Below are 15,032 nucleotides of genomic sequence, written 5' to 3' on the forward strand. Positions count from 1 at the left end.
TTTCTATATTTAAAAATAATATGGATGATTGTTTATAACAAAAAAAAAATAAGTCTTTAGTTCATTGAAAAGGAAGAAAACTCATTTTAACCTTGTTTTGTTCTAAAAAATTAAAAGCACAGGTTTAAATTACTTTTAGAAAATACAATTGTAACCAAGAATTTGCTAGATATCATAAACATTTAAAGTTATATGTAAATTTATTCCACATTAAAACATAAAATATCAAGAAGCCAATTAAGTAAGTTAGTAAAAAGATAAAAATTTACTATAAAACTAAATTAATTTTATATCTGATTCCAAAATAGCCTAACTTCCAAGGTTCAAATGAAAAGCACTATCAGTATAAATCTGTTTTCAATGCCATCAAGAACCACTAATCACACAAATAAATAAGCAAAACCAAACCAAACCAATGCCAAAACCCAGATAGTTGAGAAATCATACCGATATCAGGGCACGTCCAAAACTGGTTGACTGATGCTTCATTTGAATTTCAATTTTATGAAGTAAAGCTTCTATTTGATCATCTTCAAATCCTTTCCTAAAGAAAGGAGATGGTGAAAAGAAAAAGTTCAAGCATTACAGGTAGCATCAACTACTAAAACATGTTTTGTTCCATATAGAGAAGGCTAAAATATGGAGAAGCCACAGTCCTTCCAGGAAGAGAACTCTTGAATGAAAGAAGAAAAAAAATCATTACAAAAGACCACACTTACTCAACTACTTCATCAAACGTGCTATCCACAAGGTCCCTGACCTTCTGAATATCTTTCTCTGCAATCCCCTGGAGGCCCACGCTGAAATACGCCTCCTTTGTGTTTCCATTATATCTAGAAAACAGAAACAGGAAGTGTGTTAGAACCCACATACTCTCATCATTACGTCGCAACACGCTTTAAAAATGAGAACTAAGAACTTTCAACTGCAGGTTCTATTAAAGAAAGCTCATGAAAGCCATGTTCTCAGATACTCGCTTCTCAGATAACAATTGGCCAAAAGTATATTTATGTCTTTTCAAATACTTATAAAAATCAGTATAGAATTTTTGAACTATGGCAAAATCTAGAAATGGAGAACTGCTGAGTTTTAGAAAAACTTTTTAAGATTTCCAAGACTTCTTCATGATGTGACTTTTAAAACAGGCATCAGTATGATATTCTAAGAATTCGAAAATGCTATTTTTTTTCCAACTTGGCCAAAGGTCTCTGGATCCATAACCTAATTCAGAGGTCCCTGTTAGGAAGGGGGGATGTCCTGAGCATGGCGCGACACTGAGTAGCATCCTTGGCCTCTACCCACTAAACACAAACAACATTCCCTCCAGTTACAACAACAAAAATGTCCCTGACAGTGTTAAATGTTCCAGGGTGGGGCAGTACAAAATTGCCAATAATAAAACTTACCCAACATCAGGAGAAAAGTCTGTGCCAAGTCCAGATTCAATTAAAGCTTTGTAAAAGGGGGAATTGGGCCCAGCAACCAAGAGTGAAGACAGAAGACTTAATGTGAAGGCTTCAAATGTGTCAGTGATACTTTGTGGGAAAAAAGGGATGGGGATAGGCAAAAGGGAAAATCTTTAGCAATTATGAACGTTTCTTAAGTCATTTAAAAAACACTACTAAAATAACACTTTTATGTCCAAACAAACTGAAGTTCTTTTAGAAATTCTTGTGTTTCACATTTGTTTTAATCATTATATGAACAAAAGAGAAAATTTTTTTAATATATCAGGCTGCTTTTTTATTTTTAACTCCAAACCTCGTATTCTAAATGTATATTGAATGCTCATCACTTGTCAGTTTGCCAAGTACTTTCACATACATTATTTCAATTACAGGTACAACATTGCAGCAACACAATAAACGACTGGTGAGAGGGCACAAAGAGTCCCCACTGTGCAGCTGCTATACTACATGGAGCCACAGGTGGGACTGAGCTGGTGTCCTCCCTGTCCTCAATACTCAAAGCACCAGTTCTCGCCTGGTCTCCACAGTCTTTAGAATTACAAAGTTTTGTACGTGGTATATTTTACCATGCAAGTTATCACAGTATTCTCACAATCAAAGGGACCTTTGACCATACAAATATAAACAATTGCTAGAAGTTCTAAGGCAGTTTTTCCTCTGGAGGATTACAGCTTTAAAATAGAAGGAAGTAAATCACTTTTCTGCTGGACAGCTAACAAAAACGGTTTTCCCATGAAATTAAACCACATAACCATTTTCAATGCTATTAAAAATATTCTTGACATTTTGTTCTCATTCTTAAAACCTGCTTGACTCTTGAATCCCAGCTGTATGTTGATTTATAATTGACTTTCAAATTCTCCTCCTAATGTTCTATGCTGGGTATTTTCCTGTTTTCAGCTAGTAAAATATTTAGCAATGTAATACTTACTCTGGCAAGAGGAAGCTAACGCTGACCATTGTTTGTTTAGAGGTGTCTGCAGCAAGCGAATGTGGGCCACATGTTATCTGGAATTCCCTCTGCAAAATGATGTGATGTATTGAGTTAGTGGGAAGAGAATCTGAATGGTGGTAACTTAAACAGGGTTATGTGTGGATATATAAAATGCTCCAAGACAAGCTTTTCACTAAGTTTCTTTCTAAACAAATAACAATTCCCTAGTCTTAAAAAGTTCTTATGCATATTGTAATGACCACTGCATTTTAGAATATAACTATTAGTACACAGTTCATCCTCATTTCAACGTAGTTAATGGGTAAGATAAAACAGTAACAAAAACTGGATGAGGCACTTACTGGCTTATCCCAGTGCTTCTGAGCTGGCACTGCAGTATTTGGTTCAATTTTCTGAAATTTACTCAGTGCTTCTTCATGAATTTGTCTCAGATGCTGTTCTAATTGAAAATTACCATAAGTGAAGAACCTAAAATTTTGAAGGAATATGTTGGTCTGTTTTAGTTTAAATGATTAGAAATCAACAGTGATGTAAGAATAGAAGACAAGGAGACAAATCCACATAAATACAGTTATCTCATACTAGACAAAGGCGCCAAAAACATACATTGGCAAAAAAAATGGCCTCTTCAATAAATGGTGCTGGGAAAACTGGAAATCTACATGTGACAAAAATGAAATTAAACCACTATCTCATCATGCACAAAACTCAACTGAAGAGTGGACCAAGGTCCTAGGAATTAGAACACAGACCCTACACCTAGTAGAAGAAAAAGTAGGCCCAAACCTTCATCATGTTGGATTAGGTCCTGACTTCCTTAACACACTCCTAAAATATAAGAAATAATATCAAGAATCAACAAATGGGATGGACTCAAACTAAAAAGATTCTTCTCAGCAAATAATCAATAATATGAAGAGAGAGCCCATAGAGTGGGAGAACACCTTTACTACATGCACATCAGACAGATGCACATCCCAGATACATAAAGAACTCAAAAATCTTAACACCAAAAAATTAATAAATGGGCTAAGGAATTGAACAGACACTTCTCAGAAGAAGATATACTATCAATCACTAAATATATGAAAAAATGTTCACTTCTCTAGTAACTAGAAAAATGCAAATCAACACTACTCTAAGATTTCATCTCATTTCAGTCAGAATGGCAATTATCAAGAATACAAGCAATAATAAGTATGGTAAGGATGTGGGGAAAAAGATACACTCATACATTGCTGGTGGCACTGCAAATTGGTGCAACCACTCAGGAAAGCAGTATGGAGATTCCTTAGGAAACCTGGAATAGAACTACTATTTGACTCAGCTATCCCACTCCTCGGTCTACACCCAAAGGACTTAAAATCAGCACACTATAGTGAAACAGCCACATCAATGTTCATAGCACCTCAATTCACAACAGCTAAACTGTGGAACCAACCTACCCTTTAATAGATGAATGGATAAAGAAAACTGTGGTATATATACACAATGGAATACTATTCAGCAATGAAAGAGAATAAAATTATGGCACTTGCAGATAAATAGATGGAGCTGGAGAATATCATGCTAAGTGAAGTAAGCCAATCCCCCAAAACCCAAGTTGAATGTTCTCTCTGATAAGTGGATGCTGATCCATGGTGGGTAGTGGGGGTATGGAGGAACTTTGGGGAGGGTAGGGAAGGAAGGGGCATGGGGGCAGGAAAGATAGTGGAATGAGATGAACATCATTACCCCAGGTACATGTATGACTGCACATATGGTGTGAGTCTAACATTGTGTATGACCAGAGAAATGAAAAGTTGTGCTCCATTTGTGTACAATGAATCAAAATGCATTCTGCTGTCATGTATAACTAAGTAGAATTTAAAAAATCGGCAGTGATTTTTTTTTGCATGAAACAGAGGATATGCAGTATTATAGCAACTAACAACCCTCTCCATGTTTAAGTAAACTTTGCAACCAATATATTGTTTTGCTTAGTTTAAATGCAAACACTGATAGACTCTTTTGTCATTTTAATAAGATAGGTGGCTCAAACAAAACACAAACCATAAGAGGGCTTAATTAAATGCAAATGCAGCAAAAAATATTTTTTTGTATTAAATCTAGTATAAAGAAATTACAAAAACAAATGAGTTATTTGTTAAATATTTTACCACCCTAGCTACAGTACTACAATAATTGATCTAATATTGATAAAAACAAGTAATTTCATAAAATTCAATTTTAGGCTGCAAATTTCAGAGTATAGATATAAACTAGAGAAGTCTTATAATGCCAGAGTTGATCATTTTCTTTACTATAAAGCTGTCTGAGCTATAGTTAAGATTTGGGGATTAGCCTAAAGATTCCTTAAAAACTTTTATGCTGAAGAGTTTAGAAATAAATTGTACAGACAAGGACTTGGATAATCCACTAGCAATCAACATCCCTAGAGACACTGATCTCTCAATACCTTTGCCATTCAGTCATAGAATCCAGTGGATAAAGGACTAGCGGAAGATTCAGAGCACAAGCGCCTGGATATGCATGGGGATGCTCAATGAAAGCTAAGAAAGTGTTAGAAATAAACTACTAAGGCTCACAGCTGGGACATTCTGAACATGAAAATATACAGATTTCATCTGATCACACAATCTCAAAAAAAAAAAAAAAATATATATATATATATATATATATATATATATTTAAATACTTTCATAAGATCATAGTGTTATTTAAAAAACAGAGCAAAACAAAGATGGCTGAAGGGCAGGAAAGATAGGAAATAAGCCTCTTTCAACATGTAACCATCTGTCCCACTAAAGTTGGAAAAAAAGCAGTTCTCATCCCACCAGAGCATATTTCAGGGTAACGCAAGAGTCCCAACAGATAAGGAAGAGCTCTTCTTTGTGTAAGTCCAGCTAATAGATGTAGAAGTAATTACAAAATGGAAAGACTCAGCAAACTTTAATAAAGTAGTTGATTAATGCAATAGTTATCAATAAGGTGAAAAGGAACTACAGTAATTTTCATGGAGTATCAGAACCTCCACCTGCCAGATGGCCTGTGATTGTGTGGAGAGAAGCAAACCTCACCGCATAAAGGCTGGGTGTCGCCCTCCTACAGGCTGACTTCAGCAGGCCTGTGGAGCATCAACAGGCATCAGAGTGTCTGACTGGAATGCAGCAGGTGACATGAGCATCAGCCTGAAAGACTCCCCATAAAAAGGCTTCACCTGCCTCTAATCAAGTCCTGAAATCCGTTTCAGTTCTTGAAAAGTCAACAAACACCACGAAGAAGCAGTGGAACAACTCAGAAAGTAGAAAAAGTCTAGAGGAAGCCGGGCCTGATCTCCCACTGTCCTCCTTGAGAAGGTACCCAGTACATGCTGAATAACAAAATGCCATATGTGGGCCTCATTTGGACTGAAAACACATTTTGGGGGATATGGAGAGTTTGAATATGGAATAAGAAATACATGGCTTAAAGAAAGGATGCTTTGTTTTGTTAAGTGTAAAAATGTTATGCAAAAAAACATTCTTGTGTTTTGGGGTCACAAACTATTTAGAGGTGGACAATTGTGATGTCTATAATTTAATTTAAAAAACTTAAAAATTATCTGCATAATAAGTGTATGGGGATTCTACTTTTATATATACTTGAAACTTTCCATAACTAAATTTTATTTTTTTACAGAACAATCTTGTTAAGTATGATTTTACGCTAATATTTATTTGTAAATAGAATTGTTAGTGATACATTAAGCCAGCAACAATTACTACATCTGCCCCTTTAATGTGCCAAGGGAAAGCTTCAGCTTTCCAGGTACTGTGAAAATTAGCCCTACAAAGTGGATGCCATCACAAGCATTCCCATTTTACAAGTAATGAAGCTGTTACAGAGGCCAAAGAGAAGCACTGGAACTCTCCATCAAGGTGACTTCAAAGGCTGCTTGGAATGACCATGTTGTGTGCCAATGACCATTATCACCACACATGTTCAGAATGAACATCAAAATAAGTTAGGCAGGAAACTTAAACAAATCATCTTCCCATGCCTTACCTACTTCTTAAGCAAACATTTCTTTGCTAAATGTGAGGGAAGCCATGTCATTTAGTGTAAGAAGACAAACAAATCAATTCTTAATTTACCATTAGTCCTTTAAAACACCATGTTAAAGAGTGCTAAAAACAAGTATGTGAGTTGAAAATGATATTCAGAGACACCAAGGGCTCAAGAATAGTCATCTGCTTGGAAAAAACCCTCCAAAATAAATAAATAAATAAGTTGAAATCATGAGGCTTCTGTTGGTTTAAAAAATAAATAAATAAAATAAACAAAACTATGAAAAATGAATAAAAAATGAAACAAAATATTACCTGGCATTACTTGGGTGGTAGTGAGTAGCATGAAACTGTTTAAGCTGCTCCCATGTGAGCTCTGGGATGCACAGTGGATCACCTCCGGAGATCACTGAGTAAGTGTGGTCAGGAAGAATTTTGTTCTGAAGGTGCTGGGAGAATATCCTCTCATTATCTGTCTTGAAATTTAAAAAAATAATAATAATTCATATGCAAAATACAGTCAGGCATTGCATAACCACATTTCTGTCAATGATGAATCACAAGTGCAATGGTGTCCCATAATATTTCAATATGGCCTAGATGAGTAGTAGGATGTGCCATCTAGGTTTGTGGGCACATACTCCGACATTCACAAAACAACAAAATCACTTACTAATACTTTTCTCAGCACTAAGTGATATATGACTATAAAACACACTATTATGTTACAATGCAACAAATTAATCATACTCTGGACCATATCTCTATATCACATGGCAAATAAAACTGTTCTAAAGGTAATCAATGATATCCGTGCAGTTATGATTTAATGTTACATTTAATTTACTCATTATCTGTGCACTGGATCCAACAACTGGCTCTATGGGAAGAGAAGAGCAATTGGCTTTTCAATATACTCTGGGGGAAAGGCTGCACCACTAACGTCAAGACAACGGCTGTGTAGGATCCTTCCGTCCACTAGCCATAAGGACCTGAGGACGAGAAGGTGTCTTGGAAGACATGACACCAAGTGGGGCATGAAAGGATACATTAGCCAGATGAAAGAGGCCCCAAGAACCAAGAAGTGACATGGAACACACAAGCCTTACCATGCCCTACAGAGACTAGGACAGACAAGGCTTATCTTCCAAGCCAAGAGGACACACAATGATGCCTGGCCCTTCAACCAAGGGTCATTTCTGGTCACAGCACTGACCCAGCTAATACAATGTTATTATTTAAGATAAGAATGTGACACAACTAAATGTTAACTACCTTCAAGCAGTTCTATATTTCAAAATGTTATACAGGTAAAATGATTTTAACTCAATAGATAAAAGAAAAAATACTTACAAATGCTCCCTTCATTTCATTAAAGACAACTCCTTTGAAGATCAAAGGCGTCTGGGGATCACTTGGATCCTCATGTTCTAGTCTCCATCCTTCCTGCCTAAATCATAAATAAATAAATAAAATGAATAAATGAATGAATGAATAAATAAAATAGTGATTCTAATACTAAAATCTAAGTTAACCATCAGTTAATCTGTACATACCAGAAATCTAGTTCCCGCAAGCATGGAAAAAAAGTTGCATCCAAATATACTGAGAGGAGATTCTGAAAATCCTTGTGATTTTGTGTGGAAAACGGATACTGAGTAAAATCACTAGCTGGGTACAAATAAAAAGTAAGATTTTATTTTTTTAACTTTTTTTCTTTCATATTAATTTCCTTCTTAATTTCCTCATTTTTATTGGTGCATCATAAACGTACATATTGATGGGATTTATTGTTACATATTCATACATGTGCACAACATAACAATAACATTTGGCCAATGAAAAGTAAGATTTTAAAATACAAGAAATTTCTGCAGAAGTTGTTTTCAAGCCTCACCTCACCATAACAGTGAGTGTGAACTGTCAGAGGAACAGAAGCCAGAAAACCCAAGCTCCGATCCACGCTTCACTTCCACCCTTGGCTGTCACCCCAACTTGCTGAGACCTACCAGATTCAAGGTTTTCCCTTAATAGACATGAGCACTAATTTTCAGTAGATTTTTATGTAGTTCAAATTCCTTTAGAGAGATTTTCATATTCCTGGAAAGGCAGTCTTAATTCTGCGTAGGCACTGCTTTAATTTACACTTTAATCTCACTCCTTCCTAGAATACTTGGGCACACCAGCCTATTCACATTCTTGAGTAAACTCAAAACAACACTAACACTAACCATAACGCTATAGGCACCTAATATAGCCATATTCCCTGAAAAAAACTACTCTGAACTTTTTCAGAAAATGCTCACATATCTTTCTTCTAAAACTCCAGTTTTTATGATCTAACCATGATGTGGCTATCCTAAAGGAATAAATTTCTAACATCTTTCCACTAGATTAGAGATCAGTGATTTATTCTAAAATATTTATTAATGGCCAACAACTCTCTTTCCTCATAGACACTAACTGAATGTCAGTGTTTGCACCTGGCAAACCCAATAGTGATTATGGTTCAGGATTAGTCTTACCTGTGAAGGCATTCATGAAAGTGGATAATGACCTGTTCAACATTTTGAAGAAAGGATCTCTACATGGATATTTCTGAGAGCCACACAGGACTGTATGCTCGAGAACATGTGGAACACCAGTACTGTCCATTGGGGTAGTACGAAATTGCACACTAAGAAAAAAAAGGATAAACAAATCGGGAAAGGTTAAGCTTAATACTGTCCAATAGAAATCCTAAACATGGGATCACCCCAATTATTAAAAAGAATCATTCTAACATCACAGTCTTTCAGCATTATCATTTCTGATAATGTTGAAATCACTGAGTCAGACTGTAAGATTTTAACGTATTTCTGAAATAAGGATAGAAATTCATGTAATCTTTTCCTTATGTTTTCAGGTTTTTCTGTCTATAAAAGTAAAATATCCATGTGATATCATTTTAAATTACTTAATGTACAGTAGATGCTTTAAAGAGAAAAAATATGTTGGTACAGTGCATCACACACCTGAACACATTATTTGTGTCTTCTCTTGCCAGGTGCAAATATCTGGCTCCTGTGTTGTCATGGCTGAGCTTCACTGCAGTTAGAAAGAGTTCAGGAATAGATGTTACCTGAGGTAAGAAAAGGCAACATGAGTGGAAAACATGGGAGAAATGGTTATCTTCAACACATGGACCGAACAGGCTGCTCTGTTTTAAATTAGACAGTGCCAGGAAGCCAGCACTTGAAAGCTAGACGCAGAGGCCATCTTGTCCAAATCCCTGATCCTGCAAACAAGAAAATTAAGACCTGAAGAAAGGCTGATGTTTCTGTTTCTGTTTTCCTTAAGCACTTACCTTTTTAAGTTAAGCATTTGGTTAAGCATTTTCTAAACATGTCATATGTAACCTGTGAAGGAGATTTTTCTCATCCCCTTTTGTAGATGAAAAACTCATGGCTCAGAGTGATGAAAAAGCAGCCCAGGCCACATAGCCAGGATTCCCTGGTGTCTCTGCTCTTCCCCATTATTCCATGTCACATCTAAATACCAGTGGCTCAATTTCTGCATGTTTACTGTGCATCTCTGGCTTTTGCACATATGTTCTATTTAATGCTAAATACTGTCCTATAGGAAAGGTAAATGTAGAAATGGCCCTGAGCGTGTGAAAGTAGAAGGATTCTCCTAGAAATAAACTTTGCTTGTTCTAATTTAGGATGAGTTCTCTGAGGCAAGCAGGGGTTATTACCAGCTGCTGATCCCTCCTGGAAGGATGATCATGCACATAAGCAGGACCTTTAACCAGGACCTCCTGATAAGAACCAGGAGGGTATAAATGTCCTCAATGAAAATGAATGAAACTTTACTCCACAGGGAAGGGGGATAGCAAAAGAGCGGGCAATCATATCTTACTTTAGGTAAGCCTCCACATACGTCTCCAGAGTTCTTGATCTTAAAGAAAGTATCCTGTCTTTCAACTATGCCAGCCCTCTTTCCTTTAATCAAAGGCCATATTGTTATGGTAGCCACATCACTTACCATCCCCTTTTTTCAATGCCCATCAAAGTTACCTGTCCATTATTAAAAAGGATGTTACTGACAGAACTGCAATCAGAACTGGAATCTGATGAGGAGCCCTGTCACATACATGACACACATAAACTAGTCTGTTGATTCCTGCATAATTTACACATAAGTTATTACTTATGTTCTCAAGTTTATTATACTTTAACATAGGTGATTAATATACTCAAAATCTGTAGACATGGTGAGTTATCCTAATAACAGCTTTCAGGGTAACTATTTCTCAAATAGGAATTGTGGTTTATCGTAAAGTAAGTTATTTTTTTTTTAATTTAAAAATAAAGGACTCTACCATTCTGAATAAGATCTTTTTAAATGGTAACTTGTACTATAAATCCAAACTTCTTTGCATGGCCTTCAAGGGACTTAATGCACTGACCCTGTTTTCATGACTTATCGTTCCTAGACTTGCCTGGAACTCCCCTGTGTCACTGGCCTGCCCAGAGTCACAGGCTTTCTTTCTTAAATATCACCCTCATCATAAGCTTTTCCCTCTCCTGCCATCAGCTTTCCTTCTCCCCTGGCCCATAGCACCTCTGCACACTGCTCATCAAGCCATGCCTTATCTTACAAGCTTTTTTTCTTTTTAATTTATAACGCAGCACAAAGCCAACCACCAAATATTTAAATATATACTTTTCAACTTACATTAAATAAAAAAAAATCAATACAAAAGGTTTAAACAACAAACAAAAACCAAAAATCAACAAAATCCATTTTAAGATACATTGAGTAAATACTGGTCTACAATCTCTTCTCCAAAATTTTGAGACCCAGATGGCTCAGAAAACAAGTTTAAATGCAAGTTTAGAGGAATCTATTTGATGCCAAAACTTGACTGGACAGATATAGGAAACTGAGTTTTAATTGATCACACTCCAAGAGAAGCACCAGATTTGGCTACAAGAACATTAGTGTTTGATTAATAAACTACTAAGAATGTCACTTTCTAAAATCTGAAAAGGTGTCAGGCTTGAAGGGACACAAGTAAGGGACTGGGACCATTTCATTTGCACAGTTGGTCTTCAGGGTCTGGGAACACAAGAATAAGATCTTCAGTCTTGGCTCTGAAGAATCTCAAATGCCAGCAGAAGTTGTGTACATGACCTGCCTCACTTTAGAAAGAGCAAATGAACACAGACTGTACCTGGTTTACGGTGAAGCCGTGGATCTTTTCTCCCACCTTATACTGCAGCGCTCTCTCATAAGCTGGGTTACTCATCCCCCTCCATACTCTGGGCTGTGTACTGCTGCATTGAAACATCATCAAAGTCAGGAAAACAACTTAGGAAAATTGTTTGGTTAACATAATTCAGCAATATGTTGAAAATACTGCTGTGATAAAGATGATTAACTAAAGAAAAATTACATTTCACACTTCCAAAATCTTGAACATGTCAGTAAATTAATTTCTAGTACAGTTCTTTATATTGTAACCTTATATCTCAATTCAGATAAATTTCATAATGACAATTATCAATGAAATGTTGAAAACTTTATTTTTACATGCTAACAAATAACTACAATATACAAGTTTTCCTTAATTGAATACAAAGAATTCTTATGTTGAAATGGTTTCTTTCCATGACAGAATTCTCAGAGGCCTTCACAGTAAAGTAATAACTCAATAATACTTCACAGTAAAGTAATAACTACAATAAAATCCCATAACTTATTTACCAAGTTGATGAAAATTTAAAAGCTTAATATTACCATGAACCCTCATACACTGAGACTAGGGGTGTAAACTGGAATAATTTTGGAAAACCTTGTGGTGTCACTGTATTTAGAAAAATTGGAGTTCAACAAGTCCTTCACCTCTTTCTATAGCCTTGAAAACTTGTGCTTAAACACAACACAACACACACACACACACACACACACACACAGAATGGTGGCACTAATCCTAACAATCCCAATCTCAACTAACTCAGACGCCCATCAACAGAGAATGGATAAAAGCTGTGGATTATTCATTCAATAAAATATAGCAATAAAAATAAAAGGACTGCAACGTTTAAAAAGATGTGGGTCACATAATGTTAAACAAAAAAAATTACAAGATTAAAAAAAACAATTTTATTCTAAGCAGGTATTATTCAAACAGGTAACACTATTGTAGGAATGTATTCAGCTGGGAAAAATATAAAGAAGAAGCAAGGAAGTAATTATAATTCAGGAGAATTATTACCTGGAAAGGAAGTAGAGGGTTATAATCAGGGTAAAATCAAGCCTAGTAACAGTGACACAACTTTTTTTTTTTTAATAATTACTCTCTCAAACATGTTTTATAAGATATTCTACATTAACACCATATTCCGAGATATTTGTTTTAAAGGTTATATACACAGGAAAAGGAAATCACTAGTCATTGGCAATATTAGGGAGATACAATAAAATGAATCCACATTTCCTTACTAATTTAGTAAATTTTAGATTATGAGTTAGAGAAGAATTTTAATAAATTGTTTCTTACCAAAAGCACAATATGTATGAAAACCCGGAGAGACCAAACTAAGGTTGTTCCCCCTTTATACTTTCTGGTAACCTACTACATACATTGTAATCTATTACCTACAAGAATCAAGTTCCTGTTGCCAAATTTGAACAGCCCATAGAGGCCTCCCAATCACTGATACCCCCATGTTTCCCTAAACGGGCCAAAAGTACCTAGACTGCACCATAAATTAATTTAGATTTTGTGGATTAGTGTGAAAGTTAAACACTTTTTAAATCATCTTTATTTTTCTGAAAATCGAGTCATTAAAAAAAAAAAGAAGTTCAATTCCAGGCTACAATTTTATATAGCAGCTTAAAGTATAGCTTGTGGAACCCTCAGGCCTTTAAAGTACTCTGCCTCATAACAAAAATTAAATGGGAGTGAATCTATTAATGAGAACTATAAACTGCCAGTTACTTTTTTTACACATGTTAAGATCTACATCAATGACCAACTCCACTTCAAAAAGTCCTGACAACCCACACACAGGGCCACCCACCCTGGGATCACCTGAGGTCAGGAAAGGAATGATCTCAGATGATTTCCTGGGCCTGGTTCCCCCTTAGACCATAGACTTCCCGGATACATCACCCCAGCCCTGGTAGCTGGGACAGAAACTCCTGGGAGGAAACGCTCTGCCATTCCCAGAAGCTAAAAAGATTTATTGGCAGTCCCGTAGGGGCACTCCCTCTGGACTTGGGGTATCTGGGTTTGGGACCTTACAGGAGGCGTTTCGGAGTTCAGGAACTCTAGACAAGAAGTTTCGGGTGCAGAAGCCCAGACAAGAGGCTGCAGGTGCAGGTGCCTGCAGAATCAGAAGCTGTCACCCCAGGTTCTGGGATGGCAGAGAATCTGACGCCTCCCGCGCACGCGCCACCGCCCCTTCCCTGGTCCCAGTGTCCCCGCCGCCCCGCAAGTTTCCTCCCCAGTCTCAGCGTCCCCACCACCCCAAGGGTCTCACCAGCCCCTCAGCCGCTGCAGTGCTTCTTGCACCCGCCGACCGCCGCAGCGCCACATGGCGTGTGACTAACGGCGGGACAGCGGATACTCTGCTCTTAACCCGACGCACGGCGCAGTGGGGGCGTGACTGCCGCAACTCTCATTGGTCGACGCTTACGGCAACGTACTCTCCGATAGGCTAAGGAGGAAAAGGGCGGTTCCCCTGCTGCGGGGCCAGCCTTGAGGGCGGGGCGCGGGGCAGGTCCTAGAGGGGGCTGAGCTGGTGCCTATCCCGAGTGGGGGCGTGGTTGAGGGCGTGGCTATAACAGATGCTGGGCGGGGCTCCGACGAGGCGGGGCGCAGGGTAGCGAGGTGCGGTGACGGACTCAGAGCAAGGCGGTGAGGGACTCCGCGGCTTGGTGGCCTGGCGGCCTGCGGGCTGGGACTCGCGGTTGGGTCCCACCCGACGTGGCTGAGGCTGGTGAGCCTGCTTTCTGCGTGCTCGCTCGCCCGCTAGCAGGGGTAGGGTGAGAGTAAAGGATGCTCCGCCGGGCCCTGGGCAGGTCCTTAACCTGCGGGACTGCGTGGCTTCCGGATGTGGCCCACGGGCTGCCGTGGCCGGTTCCCAGGGCCACGACGCCACAGTGTTAGGCAGGATTTCCCCAGCACCCCGCTGGACGCTCAGAGCTCCCGCGCGCTCTGTGGTCCATGGCTTCCCACCTCCCCCTCTGCATTTCGTGTGTAGGAAGATTGCACCTCTGTGTTCTAAGATTCCCGAAGTACCCACGGGCCCTTCTTGGAAACAGAGTGGGGTCAGCCCTGCCGCTGTGGGTTGGTAGGGATATTTGGAATTAACGACACCTGGAACGTGCTTAAATGGAACTTGAAAACATCTACAGACTAGACTGACCTCAGGGTCTCAAGAGACTTTGTCTCTTCCCTGCATTCTTCTCTCTCCTCTCCCTGAGCCCACTAATGCAGACTCCAAATCTTCCTCTACTTTCCTTTTGGCGGTAATGTAGAGGGTAATACAGTGAGGAAAAGCCACA

General features: G+C 38.2%; 1 protein-coding gene across 2 annotated transcripts in view; it reads right to left on the reverse strand.

Moving 5' to 3' along the window:
- Pitrm1 (pitrilysin metallopeptidase 1) overlaps positions 1-14,106 on the reverse strand; it is a 34,329-nt gene extending 20,223 nt beyond the window's left edge. The window contains exons 1-12 of one of the 2 annotated variants that reach the window (XM_076831608.1): positions 14,006-14,106; positions 11,692-11,791; positions 9,488-9,594; positions 8,999-9,150; positions 8,030-8,144; positions 7,827-7,923; positions 6,789-6,949; positions 2,766-2,892; positions 2,401-2,489; positions 1,407-1,535; positions 720-833; positions 448-544 (exon numbers count right to left, since the gene is read on the reverse strand). In XM_076831608.1, the coding sequence (XP_076687723.1) occupies positions 448-544; positions 720-833; positions 1,407-1,535; positions 2,401-2,489; positions 2,766-2,892; positions 6,789-6,949; positions 7,827-7,923; positions 8,030-8,144; positions 8,999-9,150; positions 9,488-9,594; positions 11,692-11,791; positions 14,006-14,061 (1,344 nt within the window). In that variant the 5' untranslated portion in view covers positions 14,062-14,106. Of the gene's footprint in view, positions 1-447; positions 545-719; positions 834-1,406; positions 1,536-2,400; positions 2,490-2,765; positions 2,893-6,788; positions 6,950-7,826; positions 7,924-8,029; positions 8,145-8,998; positions 9,151-9,487; positions 9,595-11,691; positions 11,795-14,005 lie in introns of both variants that reach the window. The other variant, XM_076831609.1, reaches the window with a different exon arrangement.
- Between the last annotated feature and the right edge of the window lie 926 nt (positions 14,107-15,032).

The sequence above is a fragment of the Callospermophilus lateralis genome, chromosome 13 (assembly GCF_048772815.1).
Source record: "Callospermophilus lateralis isolate mCalLat2 chromosome 13, mCalLat2.hap1, whole genome shotgun sequence".
Classification (NCBI taxonomy): Eukaryota; Metazoa; Chordata; class Mammalia; order Rodentia; family Sciuridae; genus Callospermophilus; species Callospermophilus lateralis.